The sequence below is a fragment of the Elephas maximus genome, chromosome 2, assembly GCF_024166365.1.
Source record: "Elephas maximus indicus isolate mEleMax1 chromosome 2, mEleMax1 primary haplotype, whole genome shotgun sequence".
NCBI classification, from domain to species: Eukaryota; Metazoa; Chordata; class Mammalia; order Proboscidea; family Elephantidae; genus Elephas; species Elephas maximus.
The window spans coordinates 63,421,418-63,438,906 of record NC_064820.1 but is presented as its reverse complement, the minus strand read 5'-3'; the positions used below and the strand labels follow the sequence as shown (position 1 = coordinate 63,438,906).

The window sequence follows — 17,489 nt, the reverse complement described above, 5'->3', positions numbered from 1 at the left end:
AGCCTGTCCACCATGGGTAACCCTGCTTCCAGCATGATAGTAACACACAAGCCACCACAGTACAACAAACTGACAGACAGGTGATGTCGCATTCTAATGGGGAGAGTAAAATAATAAACAAAAGAAACGCAATATAGTCTCCCACACTGATGAATTGATGAATGCTAAGGAGAAATTTTTTTTTTTTTTTTTAAGGAGAAATATAAAAATAAAAGAGGGATAGGAAAGGCTAGGAGGTTAGGGGTGACAATATTAAATAGGATAGCTGAGACTATCTCAGTGTGAAGGTGACATTGAGCTGTATCTGGGGAAAAAATATTTCAGGCAGAGAGAACTGGAAGTGCGAAGGAGGGAGCAAGCATACATGTTCAAAGAACAGAAGGGGCCCAAGAGGCTAAAACAGAGTGAACTAGAGGGAGTAAGGTTGAGATAAGAGCGGAGGGGTAGCAGGGACCCAAATCAGACACAGATTTCATCACCGTGAAGTGTAGCTTTTACTCTTCTGATGGGAAGCCTTTGGAGCTTGTGAGCAAGGACGTGCTAGGATCTGATTTACATTTTAGCAGGATCCTATTGCAGTCTACACTAAAAGCAGGGAGGGAAGAGGCAGGACACAGGAGGGAAAGCCATTAAGGCATCATTGTTCCCATGTGAGCTTAAAAGGAGCCCTGAGGGCCAATGGTTAAGTGCTTGGCTGCTAACTGAAAGGTCAGGGGTTCAAACCCATCAGCGGCTCTGCAGGAGGAAAACTAGGAAACCGGATAGAGCAGTTCTGCTCTGTCACATAAGGTCACTATGAGTCAGAACTGACTCCACAACACACAACAATGTGTGGGCTTGTTAAAGCAAATAAATAAGTCAATATAAAGACACCCACCCCGCCTTCCACCACCGCCTTGTTAACATGATGTTGTTCCTTTGGGAGCTTTAGCTTGGTGATGCCAGAGTTAGAGGAAAACTGCATTTTGAAAATGTGATAGTTTATAAGTGGTATTGAAGAGCAGAAGGTCTGGGGTAACTTGTTTCCTGTAGGTTGAGGAAAGTTGAGTTGATCACCGTGAGGCTGCAGGAGCACTCAGGTCCAGCCTGGCTGGGAGAGCATGAGCTTTCCCGCCTTTTACTCTTAGTTTAGGGGGCATTGTTGGCTTTGTGGTAGAATTCTCACCTTCCATGCAGGAGTCCTGGGCTCCATTCCCAGCCAGAGCACCTCACGCACAACCACCACCCATCCCTTAGTGGAAGCTCGCATGGTGCTGTGGTGCTGAACACATTTCAGTGAACCTTGCAGATTAAGACAGACTAGAAAGAAAGCCCTGGAGATCTACTTCTGAAAAGCAGCCAGTGAAAACCCTCTGGATCAGATCAGTCCCATCCTCAACGGATCAGGGGGATGGCACAGGACCAGGAGCCCTTCCTTCTGTTGTGCACGGGGTCACCATGAGTTGGAGGCTGACACAACAAGACTGTTTGAGACCAACAAATGAAAATAGGATGCAAAGGGAAGAAATACGTGCTTTTTTGTTTTATTGTCTGTCACAGTGAAGCCTACATGAAACTACCAGATAAGTTAAGGCCACCAACAACTATAAAAATAGCACTTGCGATTGTCAGTAAATATTCTAGTTGAGTATGTATTTATGACATGAACTGTTCGTTGTTTCAAGACAATTGCTTCGTAGATACAGTCACTGCACTGTGCCACTGTAGGCTTTGCCTCCGGAGTCACACATCACGGACCCGCCTTAGGGACCAGGTGTGCTCCTTCCTTAAGCATAGTTTCAGTGAAGAAAACTTTTCAGAAAAATAATTATGAAAAAGTAATGTGTAAGCCTCATGTAAAACGATTCTCAGTTTTAGCTTTCTGTGCTAATATATATTTCCAGAAAACTGCCCTTTCATCATCTCAATCGGCAAAATCCTACTGAGCAAGTCCTGCCTGTCCCCTCTTGGTTCCAGTCCAAGCATCAAACTTGCACCATCATTTTCAACATGAATCTCTTTATTGCCCAGTGTTACTGGGGAGTGTCATGAACAAGTCAGAAACAAATGCTATTACATCTATTTTCCAGAGACCACCTGATATTTTTACTCATAAATCAGCGTACACCCTTTACATTTGTGCCAGGTGTTTGTTTATAAAAACCATCTGTGATGACATAGGATAAAATGTTCCTGTTCTTAAATGTTGGTCCTCCATGCAGATACACGTATTAGTGCAAGCTAATAGGCAGAGTACCACTGAACTGCATCATCCCCTCAAGTAGCTAAATAACATGTCAGCTCAGGCTATCCTATTTAAGTTCAAGGTGCAACTTTTTGATTTATTGGAAAGATTACCAACTGTGCATGTTGCTGTAAAATACTTTTCTCTATAGTCTCATCTCTAGATAATCAGAGTAGAGTAAGTATTAAAATGGGGGAATTCTGAGAAGTAGTATTTTCTTTATTTCAGAGAAGCTATTTGACCTACAGGGAAATTTCAAATGGGAAAATATCACTGGCCTTATTTAGAAACAGGTTTCGTAGACTCGTGGTACTGATAACAATAGGTAAAACTTTAATGTCGTAAAGAGAAAAACAAATTAAGCCGTTATCTTACTCTAGCTATGTCTTCTATTTCATGCTAGGGCAGGAAAGTACATTCTGGGTGGCAAAAACACCGAAATGAATTCCATTAAATAGCCAATAGCATGGGCTACAATACACCCAGGAGAGTTGGGCATAAGAAAATAAACAGTGTTGTAATTGTGACCCAAGGTCCCCAAGGTACACCCTGTGACTGGAGACCTGAGGTCTAAAAGACTGTTTCTGCTCATTATATTCGGCTGGAGCCCCACCCAGATTATTGGGACCTCAGAGCCTTCCACGGTTTCCGGCAGGAAATTGTTCTTTCTCCTGCTGAGGAATATCTAGAGAAAAATCAACAGTCTCCACCCTCTCCCCGGATGTTATCACACTGGAATTACTCCACTGAGGTGGAGACATAAAGCAGCTAAGTTGCTAGAGCAATCTGGCTTCAGCACCTGTCACCTCATTGATTGCCAGGGCTGACTCAGGTGATTTGGCTGGCCAGCCTTCACTTCCCTTCTTCTCTCATCTTTATTTCTATTCTTCCCAAATCCACGTGTTCAAATAAAGAGTAAGATCTTCTAGACGGAAGGTCCCCCTCGAAGATAAAGAGTAATAAAAAGAAGAATAACCACAGATCCTGAGTATCCAGACTGTACTATCTGCCAGGCAGCATGCTAAATGGTTTCCAAACATTTTCTCTGTTAATCCTCATAATGGACCTCGAGCTAGGTACTGTTATTATCCTCATCAGGAAACAGAGGCTTAGAAAGATAAAGTACTTTGCCCAAGTGCATGTGACTAGAAAGTGGCATGACCAAGATTTGAATTTAACCTTCCTTTTCTAACTCCCAACTGAGCACCTTAACTGGAATATTTTTGGAATTTCCCCACACCCCAACAAGGAGCAATCAGATCTTTGTCAACAGGCCATTGTTCTTCATACACATTGTCAGAGGCTGCTCTCAGATGCGGACATTAATGGAGGCTTCCAGGACTCCACCATCATTCCAGCATCAACAGCTATTATGTTCAGAGGTGTTTGCCTTGACAGCTCTTCAGACATGCTTCGGTGATGGTGACTTCTTTTGATAGAGGCTCCCAATAGCTGCTCCACAGGGGTCCTCAGTGTGCCTCACCTCCTTTGTACTCCATCTTGGGAAGTCAGTGCAGAGTGTGAGGTCCTGAGGGCTAGGGTAAATGAAGTGAGGTGTCTATCCAGGATGAAGGCAATATCATGGCTCAGGAGAGGACCTGAGCCGTGGACAAAGAGTGACACAAAATGTTTAACCCAGAGAAGCGGGGTATAGCATCAAGTCAAAAGAATGAAAAGAGACTCTAACAGGACAATTACAAGGCCAGTAGTCATGAAGACTGGGGGCAACTTCGGAAACAGAACGGAAGGTAGATCAGGACAAGTAGTCCTGTAATTCCACTGACATGAAACAGTGTGGAGAGATTTTTGTTGGGTGGTTGGTTGGTTTGTCTAATTTCCTGTGGGGAGCTGGTTCCATAGAAAGGGAAAGGCTTATGGACTAAATGGTCTTGAGTAGTGCTAGACACAAACAGCTTTCAGCAGCTCTGAATGCAACAGACCAGCTTGTAGTTACTCTCACCGCGCCTTATAGGGGGCCATTCATAGCTGCACCATTGCTTCTCCACAAGTGCATTCCGTGTAAAAGTCAGCTTTTTTGAAGAATGTATGTATATCCTTGAACTGCATTAAGGAGGCAAACATGGAGAACACTTAGTTCCGTTTGCTAAGATCTGTCAGAGACCCTATGACTCCCCCTTAAACCAAAAGCCAAACCCATAGCCATCGAGTTGACTCTGATTTCTAGCGACCCTATAGGATGGAGTAGAACTGCCCCATAGGGTTTCCAGGGCTGTAATCTTTACCGAGCAGACTGCTACATCTTTCCCCCACAGAGCAGCAGGTGGGTTTGAACCACCAACATTCAGGTTAGCGGCCAAAAGCTTAACTGCTATGCCACTAGGGCTCCTTGACTCTCCCTTGTTGTTGTTGTTGGTAGGTGCCATCGAGTCAGTCCCGACTCATAGCAACCCTGTGTACAACAGAACGAAACACTGCCCGGTCCCATGGCATCCTCATGATGGCTATGCTTGAGCCCATTGTTGCAGCCACTGTGTTAATCCATCTCGCTGAGGGTCTTCCTCTTTTTTGATGACCTTCTGCTTAGTTCCAAAAAAACACTCTCATACTCTAAGAAGTCCACTAAATGGGTTACAGCAGAGACTGTGTGTATACCCTACTGTTGTTATCTAATGTGGGTAACTAGAGGACTTGGCAAATTCCAAAGTGTTGAAAAAAGTGTTGAGTCACATGAAAACCTAGCCCTATAATTAGCCTTAGAGTGCACAATCTATAAATTGAGCAGAATGTCATTTTTTAAAGAATTAACATTCGACGTTCCACCCAGAGATCTTCTATTTTTTACTGGTTAATAGGTGATTTTAGGATGGAGACATAAACACAATGGCCTTCTTTCTAGGCTCTGGAATCAGACAGTTCAAATTTAAAACCCGTTTTCAAGCTGTAAGGCCTTGAACATGTTACTTAACCTCCCTATGCCTCAGAATCCTAATTGGTCAAAAGAAAAATAGTACCAACTTCAAAGGATTATTGTGAGACCCCAATAAGATAATATCTATAAAGCACACAGCACAGTGTCTGGCACATGGAAAGGTCTCAAGAAGTCTATTTATTATTATCATCATCATTACCCTTTGTAATTATTACTCCCCCTAGTTGTCCAGTTACTTTCCCAAGCTTCTGCTAATCTTAGCTTGGGCTCCATCTAATTGGCAGTGAGTAAAAGAGAATTCCTCTATCAGAGTTTGCTGAGGGATGTATTTGGCAGCTTCACAGCTGATCTCATTAGTACCAGCCTCAAAGGTTAGAGTTATCCCTCATCACCATCTTGACTTGGACTGTTTAGAAAGTTATGTTTCACAAGCAAGTCACTTATTTGAAACTATTATGCTTTCAGCCTAAATCAACTCTTTCAATTAGTTTACTACCCACTGAGTGAAAAAGTACTGGCCTTTGTCCCAAACTCAGTTCTTCCAAGAGTAGCTCCCTGGTTTTCATAGTTGAGGGAATTGATAAACAAGCTCCCCCACCACTTTGGTTTATTTTTTATACACTATTTATATTAACAAATGATATGTTTATTTTAACAAATCAAGCAAAATGAAAGCATACGACTTAAAATTCTTTCTCAGTCCCATTCCCCTGGGCTATCGTTAAAGGTTAAGTACGGATCTTTTCACAATTTCTTCGTAACAAGTTTCTTCTGACCTTCCTTAGATTTCCATAAACATGCCCACCCAGACGTACCTATTAGTTTAAACCATACCAAACTGCCGTTTTTATAGGTTCCCATTCTTCTTTAATGCCGACCCTCAAATTGAGCCACACACTGAATTTTCTGTTTTGTCTACAGGCCCTATTCACTCCTGCTTCTTTTGGCTTTTGCTGCTTCACTCTGCTGGGTCTCCTTTACCCCCATCCCAGGTCTTCCTGGACTGTTTTTACCTGCCTTCTAAGACCAAGTCCTTTTCTTTTCTGATGGTTTTGGTTCCTTAAACTCTCTTTGTATACATTGCCTAAATCACATTTTCTGATTGTCTATATAACACAATTTTGTGATTTTCTATTGTGCTATTTATGTATGATTTTATACAGACATGCCATGTGTTTTGTTCTTTTCCTCTAACTGCTTCATGTTATATGTTGCCTTAACTAGACTTTAGTGCCTTGTTGTTGTAGTCATGGTGTATGACTGAGTTGATTCTGACTCAGGTCTTGTAGCTCTGTGCTATGTTTAATATGTCTGTATCTATCCAAGTACTAATCTAAGGACATAGGAGAAACTATAAATGTTTGTTCATTGAATCTTTCATAATACAAAATCTCTTTTTCTAGAACCGTTTACCAATACGCACACTGGCTATTGCTTCAGCCTAGTGATTCTTAATAACATTACTTTTCCTTGATGATGAAGTTTGATTACAGGAGCATTGGCTGTAATGAAAATCAAGCCTACAAATGACCTCAGACTCTGGACTCAGCTCCCAAAGCAAATGGTGTTCTGAGAAAATTGACATGTTGCCAAAATTTACAGTGATTACCCAGCCCATTAGTGACATTCCGATTCCTTGCCCTGACACAACAGAGAGTCAGTGATTTGTTAGGTCAAGATTTTTTTTTTAAAGAATCTAATAAAACATCAGCGACTTGTTCATTTTTAAATCTTCGTTAGCAATGTTTATAAAGCTAATGCCAATATTCCTAGATTAATGTACTTTTATCGATATTTGCTAATCCCTTCTTATAGATTGCCTTTTTAAAAAAAATAATATTTAAGAAGTTGTGTTCATGACTCTCAAAGAAATACAGATATTTAGGCCTTCAAGTTTATGTAAAATAGATTTTCCTTAGGTAAAACAGTCTCCATCTAGTGGACAAATTGTTATACTACACCCTACAAAGAAAAAACAAACCGTTTAGAATAAAAAAAAAAAATTTTTTTTTTAGAATAGCCTTCTTAAAGCATCTTCTGTTGTATTAATAAGTGTTTTGATTTAATAGGTAGTATTATTTAAAATGTTAATTATTTTAGGACATTTTGCAGTATTTGTTTCCAAACATGGGGAGCCCCGGTGGCAGAGTGGTTAAACCATTTGGCTGCTAACCTAAACGTCAGCAGTTAGAAACCACCATTGGCTCCCAGGGAGAAAGATGGGGCAGTTCTGCTTCCGTAAAGATTTACAGCCTTGAAAACCCTGTGGGGTTGCTAAGAGTCGGAAACAACCCAATGGCAGTGGGTTTGGTTTTGGTTTCAGAACATAAAGTAGAGTGGCTCTCTAAGGCTTGCTCACTTAAATTAAGAAAATAACAATGATAAAAAATATAAATTACTGATTTTTTGGTCATATTGGTATTTACTCTGTTGAACAAAGAAAAACTAAACCAAAAACTATACTCCTCTATCCCCTGTATTTCTGTTCATGGAATAGCAAGAAGAGGGTATTTACTTTTCTTCTTTTTTTAATCCAACAGCCAGAACATCATAATGCTGATGGGAATCAAGCTAAATATTTTTCATTATATGTTCACATTATTAAGTCTTCCTTCTCATGCTGAAAAGATGACACAACTATCTTCTTAGAGCAGAAACCGCCTCCTATCCACCCTCTATTCAGAAATCTTTGATGTGTTCCACTTCTACACTGAATACCTTCAAAAGTCCTCTTTAAATACCGCTTCTTTACGAAGACTTCTCATCTAGCTTAGCCTGGATTAATCTTGTCTCTTTTATTTTTTGTATCTCAACAAACTCATAATAAAAAACCTGAACCAAACCCAGTGTTGTCGAGTCGATTCCGACTCATTGCGACTCTATAGGACAGAATAGAACTGCCGCCATAGAGTTTCCAAGGAGCGCCTGGCAGATTTGAACTGCCGACCTCTTGGTTAGCAGCCATAGCACTTAACCACTACGCCACCAGGGTTTCCAGACTCATAATAGGCCCTTAATAAATCCTAATTTAATTAAGTATATCCAAGAACACCTTGCCAGAAATCCCTTAATGTGTCTTTTTCATGATTAGAAATCCCTTCTCCCTTCTGGTCTTCCTCAGGATTGCCCCACATATATGAAGTGAGTACCCCTGTTTGGGTGTCATAGTTTCTGACGTACATTTGTGGTTCATGTTGTTATGCTTTAGCCCTAGAAGGACTTCAGAAACATAAATGATTAAATCCAGTTAACTCAGTGACTTTAGTCAATTAACTTCTAGGACTGGAATCTGTGTCTATAAGTCAGCTGAGCTAAATAATCTCTCATTTTCCTTCTACAAAATTACACAATTCTAAGTAAATTTTAACCTGAAAAACATGTTTATGACAAGTCAGGCTACATTATGAGTTTTTTCTCTTCTTTTTACTGAATGGATTTATTTGGAGTCAATGTCTTATTTGGTCATAGATTCACAGATATTCATGATTCATCAAGCCCTGGCATATCCTTCCACTCTGACTTCCAAGCTTTGGGTCGTAACACTTTTTAGTAACTCCAACAGAGAAAAATGAAATAATGTGTTAAAATTAGCTAGTTAATAGCTTGGATAAAATTTTCACAGGGGAAAATGTTAATAACAACTAAATTTGAATTTATTTATTTATTCATTCAACAATTTTTTTAAACCACATACCTACTCCTACTGGGCTCGCCTGAGCTATCACCCACCTCTCCTAATAACACGTGAGAGATGTCTTTATCTCATTACTGATTGATATTTGCCTAGAAAAGCTCTTCATGGAAAGTTTTTCTAGATGATAAGGCCTGTGAGGTTAAAAACTCTGTGTGCAGTTCTTTTCTCCCCCAGCTTTAATATCTTTATTGTCAAATACAGTGCTTTTCATTCATTCCATCATTGAGCCAAACCATTTAGTAAAGGTCTTTGAAGTGCCATGCAAAGTGCTATCAATACTCAAGAGTCTCCATTCTCAGAGAGTTCATGGGGTCATTTAGGAATGGAGACCAAGAGGTAAACATTCCAGTTCACTGATAATGCTGGCAATAGGGAGCAAGAGAGGGTCTTGGGGACACACAGAAAGAACATCTTATAAAGTTTCGGAGTATCATGGCAGCTTTTCAGGTGAAGGCTAAAACCTCATGGACAAGTAACTGTTGTTGTTGTTATTATGTGCTGTTGAGTGGGTCCTGACTCGTAGTGACCCATATCGACCCTGCATACAACAGAGTAATTAGGGCAGGGGTAGTGAGTCCGTGATTTGGTGACAAGAAGGTGGTGGTTTAGTATGAGTGGAATTAAGTGTGCGATGGAAGAGTTTTTCATGTTAAGGTTGGGAAGATGTTTAATTGTAATTCTGAGAGCAGATTGTTAAGACTCTGTCAGTCTAGCAAAGGAATTTGGACTTTATCCTGAAGGCAATGGTGAGCTACCGAAGGGTTTTAAACTGAGGAATAATGTAATCAAGTTTCCATTTAAGAAGAATTGCTCTTGGTGCCGGGTGGAAGATAGATTCGAGAGATTAATTTAAAGACCATTATAGTAATGTAGATGAGAATTGATGGAATCCTGAATTTAATATATTGACAGTGGGTATGGAGGGGTGTATACAACAAAAATTAATAATTGGCAGCTCAGAAGACAAAGTTAAGTATTATAATGAAATGTGCAAAGACCTGGAGTTAGAAAACGAAAAGGGAAGGACACACTCAGCATTTTTCAAGCTTAAAGAGCTGAAGGAAAAATTCAAGCCTCTAGTTGTAATATTGAAGGATTCTATGGGCAAAGTATTGAGTGACACACACAAAAAACCAAACCTGTTGCCATAGGAAGCATCAAAAGAAGTTGGAAGGAATGCATAGTCACTGTACCAAAAAGGATTGGACAGCATTCAGCCATTTCAGGAGGTAGCATATGATCAAGAACTGAAGGTATTAAAGGAAGAAGTCCAAGCTGCACTGAAGACATTGGTGAAAAACAAGGCTCCAGGAATTGACAGAATACCAACTGACATGTTTCAGCAAATGGATGCAATCCTGGAAGCACTCGCTCCTCTATGCCAAGAAATTTGAAAGACAGATACATGGCCAACTGACCAGAAGAGATCCATATCTGTGCCCATTTCAAAGAAAGACGATCCAACAGAATGTAGAAATTATTGAACAGTATAGAGTCGCTATGAGTCAGAATCGACCTGATGGCAATGGTTTATGTGTGTGTGTGTGCGCGCGCGTGTTTTCTTGGTATCATTAATATCATACGCAAGTAAAATTTTGCTGAAGATCATTCAAAAACAGTTACAACAGTGTATCAACAGGAAACTGCCAGAAATTCAAGCCAGATTCAGAAGAGGGCATGGAATGAGGGCTATCATTGCTGATATCAGATGGATCTTGACTGAAAGTAGAAAATACCAGAAAGATACCAGAAGGATGTTTTCCTGTGTTTTATTAACTATGCAAGGATCATCAACTGTGTGGATCATAACAAACTGTGGTTAACATTACGAAGAATGGAAATTCTAGAACACTTAATTGTGCTCATGCAGAACCCGTACATGGATCAAGAGGCAGTTGTTCGAACAGAACAAGGGGATACTGCTTCGTTTAAAATCAGGAAAGTTCTGTGTCAGGGTTTTATCCTTTCACCATATTTATTCAATTGTATGCTGAGTAAATAATCCAAGAAGCTGGACTATGTAAAGAAGAACGTGGCATCAGGAATAGAGAAAGACTCATTAACTCAACCTTGCTTGCTGAAAGGGAAGAGGACTTGAAGTACTTACTGATGAAGATCAAAGACTACAGTCTTCAGTATGGATTACACCTCAACATAAAGAAAATAAAATCCTCACAACTGATCCAATAAGCAATATCATGATAAATGAGAAAATATTGACATTGTCAAGGATTTAATTTTATTTGGATCCACAATCAATGCCCATGGAAGCAGCAGTCAAGAAATCGAATGACATATTGCATTAGGCAAATCTGCTGAGAAAGACTTCTTTAAAGTGTTATAAAGTGAAGATGTCACTTGTAGGACTAAGGTGCACCTGACCCAACCCATGATATTTTTCGTTGCCTCATGTGCATGCAAAAGCCGGATAAGGAATAAGAAAGACAGAAGGATTGATGCATTTGAGTTATGGTCTTGGTGAAGAATACTGAATATACCATGGAGTGCTAGGAGAACAAACAAATCTGCCTTGGAAGAAGTGCAGCCACAATGCGAGGATGGTAAGACTTTGTCTCACATACTTTGCACATGCTATCAGGAGGGACCAGCCTTGGAGAAGGACATCGTGCTTAGTAAAGTAAAGGGTCAGTGAAAAAGAGGAAGACCCTCAACGAGATGGATTGACACAGTGGCTGCAACAATGGGCTCAACATTAGCAACAATTCTGAGAACGGTGCAGGACCTGGCATTGTTTTGATCTATTCTATGTAGGGTCCCTATAAGTTGTAACCAACTCTACGGCACCTAATAATAGAGGGGATGGATTTTTGTTTTAATTTTTATATGGGAGGGAGGTTATTAGGCACATAACGGGTGCTTGTTCAAATATTTAGTGAATTATTATTTAATTTAATGTTAAATGTATTCTTTACAAAAAAAAAGGAATTCTATTCTTAGGAGAAAAGGTTACACAATGTTCTTGCAAAATTGGTCCTTTATAACTGAAGTTGAATTTAAAGAAACCTATATATCTTCATCTATGTCTTATAAATGGTCTGTTAACAATAGTAGCCAAGAGTTTTGGAGGACAAGAATATGCAGGCAGTGCGTGCTTTACATTTGTGTATGTAAGTATGGTTGGTTTTCAGTAGCAAGAATCGGCTCTAGACTTTCCCACTGTCAATTCCTAAACTGAAACCTTTTCCCTTTGCTAAAATGTCAACATCCAAGTGTTCACAGAAATGTAATTCCTTCTTCTTTGACAGTTTCGATGTGGACAATGGCACATCTTCGGGACGGAGTCCCTTGGATCCCATGACCAGCCCAGGATCTGGGCTAATTCTCCAAGCAAACTTTGTCCACAGTCAACGTCGGGAGTCCTTCCTGTATCGATCCGACAGCGATTATGACCTCTCTCCAAAGTCTATGTCCCGGAACTCCTCCATTGCCAGTGATATGTAAGTATCAAGGGTGGGCAAAGAGAAGAGGGAGCACCTGTGGAAAATCAAGTAAATCTATCTAAAGGGTTGATGGTGTAAAAAGGTCAGTGATTATTGTTTGGCTACGTCACTTTCCTCTAATATAGAAAGAACAGTGAGTAAAATTATACAAGCTAAAAATTAAATTGTAGATTTCACTTGAATACTCTGTCACTCTTGAGAAGAAACATTTATTCTCCCAAAAATTTTGGATTAAATTGTTATCCTAACTTTTACATTTAAAACATTAGCTTATGTATGACCTGATTTGTAGTTACCAATTCATATGGATATTTTCCATATATTTCAAAAAGCTTTAAATTCAATTGGAAAAATCCCTGCGATATCAGATTTTATAGCATTTTGAGTATATCTCAATTGATGTATCTTATAGAGGTTAGCCCTAGTTGTTCAGGCTATTGAAGAATTCTTTGTAGAATTTTATCCAAAGTAAACGATCTTTTGAATATGAACTGATAGAGGCAAGAACACATTAGACAGGCTTGAATATCGTTTAAGACGTGGCACAACTTGGAAACTAGTGAAACTGACAAACAGGTCCCCAGAATGACAAGATCATTCACCTAACATGTTCCATTTTGGTGCTTTGTTTTGTTTTGTTTTTATAGTGTTTATAACTTCCTAGGAAACCCTGGTGGCGTAATGGTTAAGTGCTACGGCTGCTAACCAAAAGGTCGGCAGTTTGAATCCTCCAGGCGCTCCTTGGTAACTCTACAGAGCAGTTCTACTCTGTTCTATAGGGCCACCATGTATTGGAATAGACTCGACGGCAGTGGGTTCGGGGTGTTTTTGGGATAACTTCCTATGTTATGGAAACTTCTAAATATTAGCTCAATGTCACTTAATACTGCACTGTCATTTATAGTAACTCTGTCTTTGTATAAAGTTAGACCTCCACTTTCTTTCTCTGGATCTAGACAATTGTCCAATAACTAGCACCATCTTCATATGATACCATCTCAAAAATTCATAAAAAGATGGCAATTCATCTTATAACGATTATGTTATATGGGGCCTTGTAGGGTCTAGTGTTATTCTTGTATCCCAATCAGTCATCAAGAGGTCTAAATGGGGCTCTAGAGTTGACCTTTTGCATTACCGATTTTTACAACATCTGGTTCTTGGTTGCCATCTTATTAAGTGTTGTAAAATGATAATACTACTTATGCTGCATTCTCCCTAGGAATGAGTGACTAAGTTGCAGTCATTTTGATTAAAAAACTGAATTATTAAAGTTCTGTTATATAGTTGTCCCTCTTTGAAGTACAGTAGGAGATGTGAGAGAAATATTAGATGGGGTTCTTGATCTCACATAACCAATAATCTTATAGAATGACAGGTCTTGCATCAATTAATTAGTGGAAAAGCCAACATTTAAACACAAAATTGTGTCATTTAGAACTATAGATGAAAACATCTCAGGTTAATCTTTAATTCTGCACAAGTCTACACTATCTTTCAAATGATATTAAATCTAATCCTTTGTTCTTTCTGCTTTTTCCTCCATGAAATTTTTAAAATAAGTTATATCTCCCCCCATCCTTCCAGCCCAATTGTTGACCTGTGATCTCTCTGTTCTCTTACCATGTTGTATTGCCTTCATATCCTGAAATCTAACTTCCACTCACATTAACCTCTAAATGGCCATTTCATTCAAGTAATATTTATAGGTCTACCGTAAGTTGGAAGGCATGTTGTCAGTTATTAGAAGAAATGGAAGGTGCAACTATTCTCCAAGTCTTCATCATTGCGGTCGCTTCCCTGCTTACCAATCACTCTTTCACCAGCTCCTCTTTTCACCCCTTAACTAACACCTTTCCCCAAAGCATAGCTGCTGAATACCTGCCCTCTGCTTTGAAGAACTCTTTTGTGTTGTGGGTTCACCTATCAGCTTTTGTCACATGACTTATTGCTCAGTATCTCTAGCCCTACAACCTCAGTTGAGCTCCACGTATTTAGTATTTAATTGCCTTCTGGTAACTTGCACTTTGTTGGTCAATGGACATCTTATGCTCATTAATTAATATATTGGTTATCATTAATACACTGTATTTTAGATACATTAATGGTAACACTTCTTAATCCCAAACACCTTTTTACTCAGTTTTTCTATTTTTATTTTATTTTATTATCCCACTTTGAAGGTTTGAAAATTCAAGCCATTTGTTTATTCATTTACTCATAATGAAAACACTTATTAAATGTATCCAAAGCTTCCAATATGGGAGCTTGGGGATGTCTAGCATTTTAGATTATTATAATAAAATAGGTGAGCACCATCCTTGAGGTGTCTACAAAGCACTACAGAAGCATAAAGAGGAGAATACAGATTTGTCAGCCAGCAAAAGGCTGCAGGAAATGCCAGACTAACTGAGCAACATTTATAAAATGTGAGGCATGGAAAATCATGGCCCAATGAAGGCATGGTATTCTGCTTCTTGTGACTAAGGATATGTCGCAGGAGAGAAAGAAGATTCAAACATAGAGAGCCACAGAGGTTTTTAGCTGGAGTGTGTTATGATCATATTCTTGAGTCTAATACATTTTGATGACTTTATTTTTGAATAATTGCATAGTTGAGTATTAGCAGAAAGTGGATCATGTAGAAGTTCATAGGAACAAAACAGGCTAAATATGGTGAAGGCTAGGACTGAGGGAATGATGTTGGGATGATGAGGTTGGTCCAGATACAAGAGGCTTACCAAATGTTTTGTGTGTAATGGTTGGGGCAGGGGGAGTGGTGGAGATAGCTAGTGCAGAAGGAGAATTCAAGAGAATGCTGAAATTTTGACCCTGAAGAAGTAAATGAATTATGATGTGGACAAGTGGAACACAGGATGGAAAGTGGACAGCATAATGGCAGATAATAGGTAGTGAATTTGCCTTCCACACGATGAATATAGAACTCTAGGAAAAACAAAATAACAATTAAGGGACAAGGACAAAAAGCAGAAAACAACTGCACAGAGTACCAGGAGAAACTGAGAACCAATTTCTTTCTGTAATTACTAAGCGATGAGACCCAGGGTCTCTATGAGTTGAAATCAACTCAGTGGCAACAGGTTTGTTTTTTTCTTTTTTTTTTTTTTTGGTTTTGGGTGATAACTGAGTGAAGAGTCTTAGTGAAACAACAGGATTAGAATCCCAGTGTTTAAACCCTTTCAGGACTGGCGGTGTGTATAGCTTCCACTCACTTTTTGTATCTCTGGGGTTCATTGGGAAGCCGCTGTCCCACTCAGAGTATGTGCTGCCAGCAGGCAAGACCCTGTATAACAGTTAAAATGGAAAAAAAAGGTGTGTTTTTACAGGGTATTTTATAAGGTGGTACCGAATCATTGAAATTTTGTTAGGAAAAACATGAATTTTGAAAATTTTTATTTGGTACACATATGTACCTCAGGGCTCCATGAGTACGATTTGTGGAATGAGGCATAAAACAAAGACCATATTCCCTACCAAAAATTCATACACATTAAATGATTCAGCATGTCCTCCATGACTAAAAACGTATAGTATCCAAAATAAAATTAAAAGGAAAAATAATTGGGTCACAAAAGGGTTAAGGAATGAATTGAAGTAGAGATATCAGCAAGTAGAGGCTGTAGAAAGTTGTTAAGTAAGAGAAAGAAAGAGGACTAAAGTTGCTTGTGGGAGCATCAGTTTCAAAAGAAAAATTTTAATTCAGAAAACTTGAGCTGAAGGAAGGCTCCAGAAGAAAGGAAGAAACTAAAAATTTAAGAAAAAAAAGGATTAAAAATGGAGATGTAATTGTTTACAAAAATAAAACCATGAACTCAAGTTAAGGGACTGTCCTTGCAAAAGTATTAGAGACCAGTAATATATTCTTTCAGAACAATAACAACAACAAAAGGACCAAAAGAAGTATAAATTTATAGATAGAGGGGTACAATGTTTAGGGAATTCATGACTAATAAGCTCTACTTTTTGATTCAAGTAGAACCTATAGACATCAACAACTAAAGGGGAAGGGATTTGGGGGCAGCTTGAGAAGAGGCAAACAGGCCTATAAGAACCATTATGCAGATTAAGAAAATGAGAACACAATAGGGGTGAGTAGAAGAATGCTGAGTAGCTCAGTACCCATTGCCATTGAGTGGATTCTGACTCACAGTGACCCTATAGGACAGAGAAGAACTGCCCCCTAGGGTTTCCAAGCAGCAGCTGGTGGATTTGAACTGCCAACCTTTTGGTTAACAGTCAAGCTCTTAACCACTATGCCACCAGGGCTCCAAGCAGCTCAATAGATAATCATAGTGTTAAAAGGATGGATGTTGTTTATGTTGGTTGCTGTTGAGTTGGGCCAGACCCAACGTGACTCCGTGTACAACAGAAGGAAATGGTGCCCGTCCTGCACCTTCCCCATGATCGGTGGCAGATCAGACCAGTGTGATACATAGGGTTTTTATTGGCTGATTTTTGAAAGTAGATCACCAGGGCTTTCTTTTTGTCCGTTTTAGTCTGGCCACTCCCCTGAAACCCGTTCAGCATCATAGGAACACACAAACTACCGCCAACAGACAGGCGATGGCTGTGCACGAGATTCATGGGCTGGGAATCAAACCCAGATGAATGACCCAGTGGAAAGTCATCTAGTCCAGTGTCAGCAAAGATGAATTGACTTGGTTTCGATAGAGGCCAGGAACAAATTCACAGTGAGTTAGTAGATTCTGTTTGTATTAACTGTTTATATTAATTTTCTAAAATTTTTGTAAATCGATCTTTGGATACAAATATATGGATTTTTTTTCCCACATACCCTACTCAAGTTAGTAAAAATTAAATATGTACTTATTTTTTTATGAAAAGTTGATAATATTTTATATTTAAATAGTGTTTTTGTTTCCAAAGCAAATTTACAAGGATGATCTCATATTGCCCTGTAGTGATTCAAGAGTTTCTTTATCTGATCGGAGTCACTTAAGAATGACAAATTTAACTAGACCATGATGCAACACCACACATTGTTGAAAAATAATGTCTTGACATGTTCAGCTTTCTCGTTCCCTCTGGATATTGACTTTGGAGGATTAAGATTTTCCTGTGACTCCTGAAAAGCAGCCTTTCTACCAGAGAGATGAAGGTTCTGTGGGAAGAAAAGCAAATAGAATAAATAATTACTTTTTTTGGTATTCGGTCTGATACTAAGCATAACTTCTGCAC

General features: G+C 39.2%; 1 protein-coding gene across 16 annotated transcripts in view; it reads left to right on the top strand.

Annotated features, from left to right (window-relative positions):
• PDE4D (phosphodiesterase 4D) overlaps positions 1-17,489 on the top strand; it is a 1,645,162-nt gene that overhangs the window by 1,373,959 nt on the left and 253,714 nt on the right. For all 16 annotated transcript variants that reach the window (XM_049857545.1, XM_049857590.1, XM_049857581.1 and 13 more), the window contains one exon: positions 12,075-12,266. In XM_049857545.1, the coding sequence (XP_049713502.1) occupies positions 12,075-12,266 (192 nt within the window). The remainder of the gene's footprint in view (positions 1-12,074; positions 12,267-17,489) is intronic.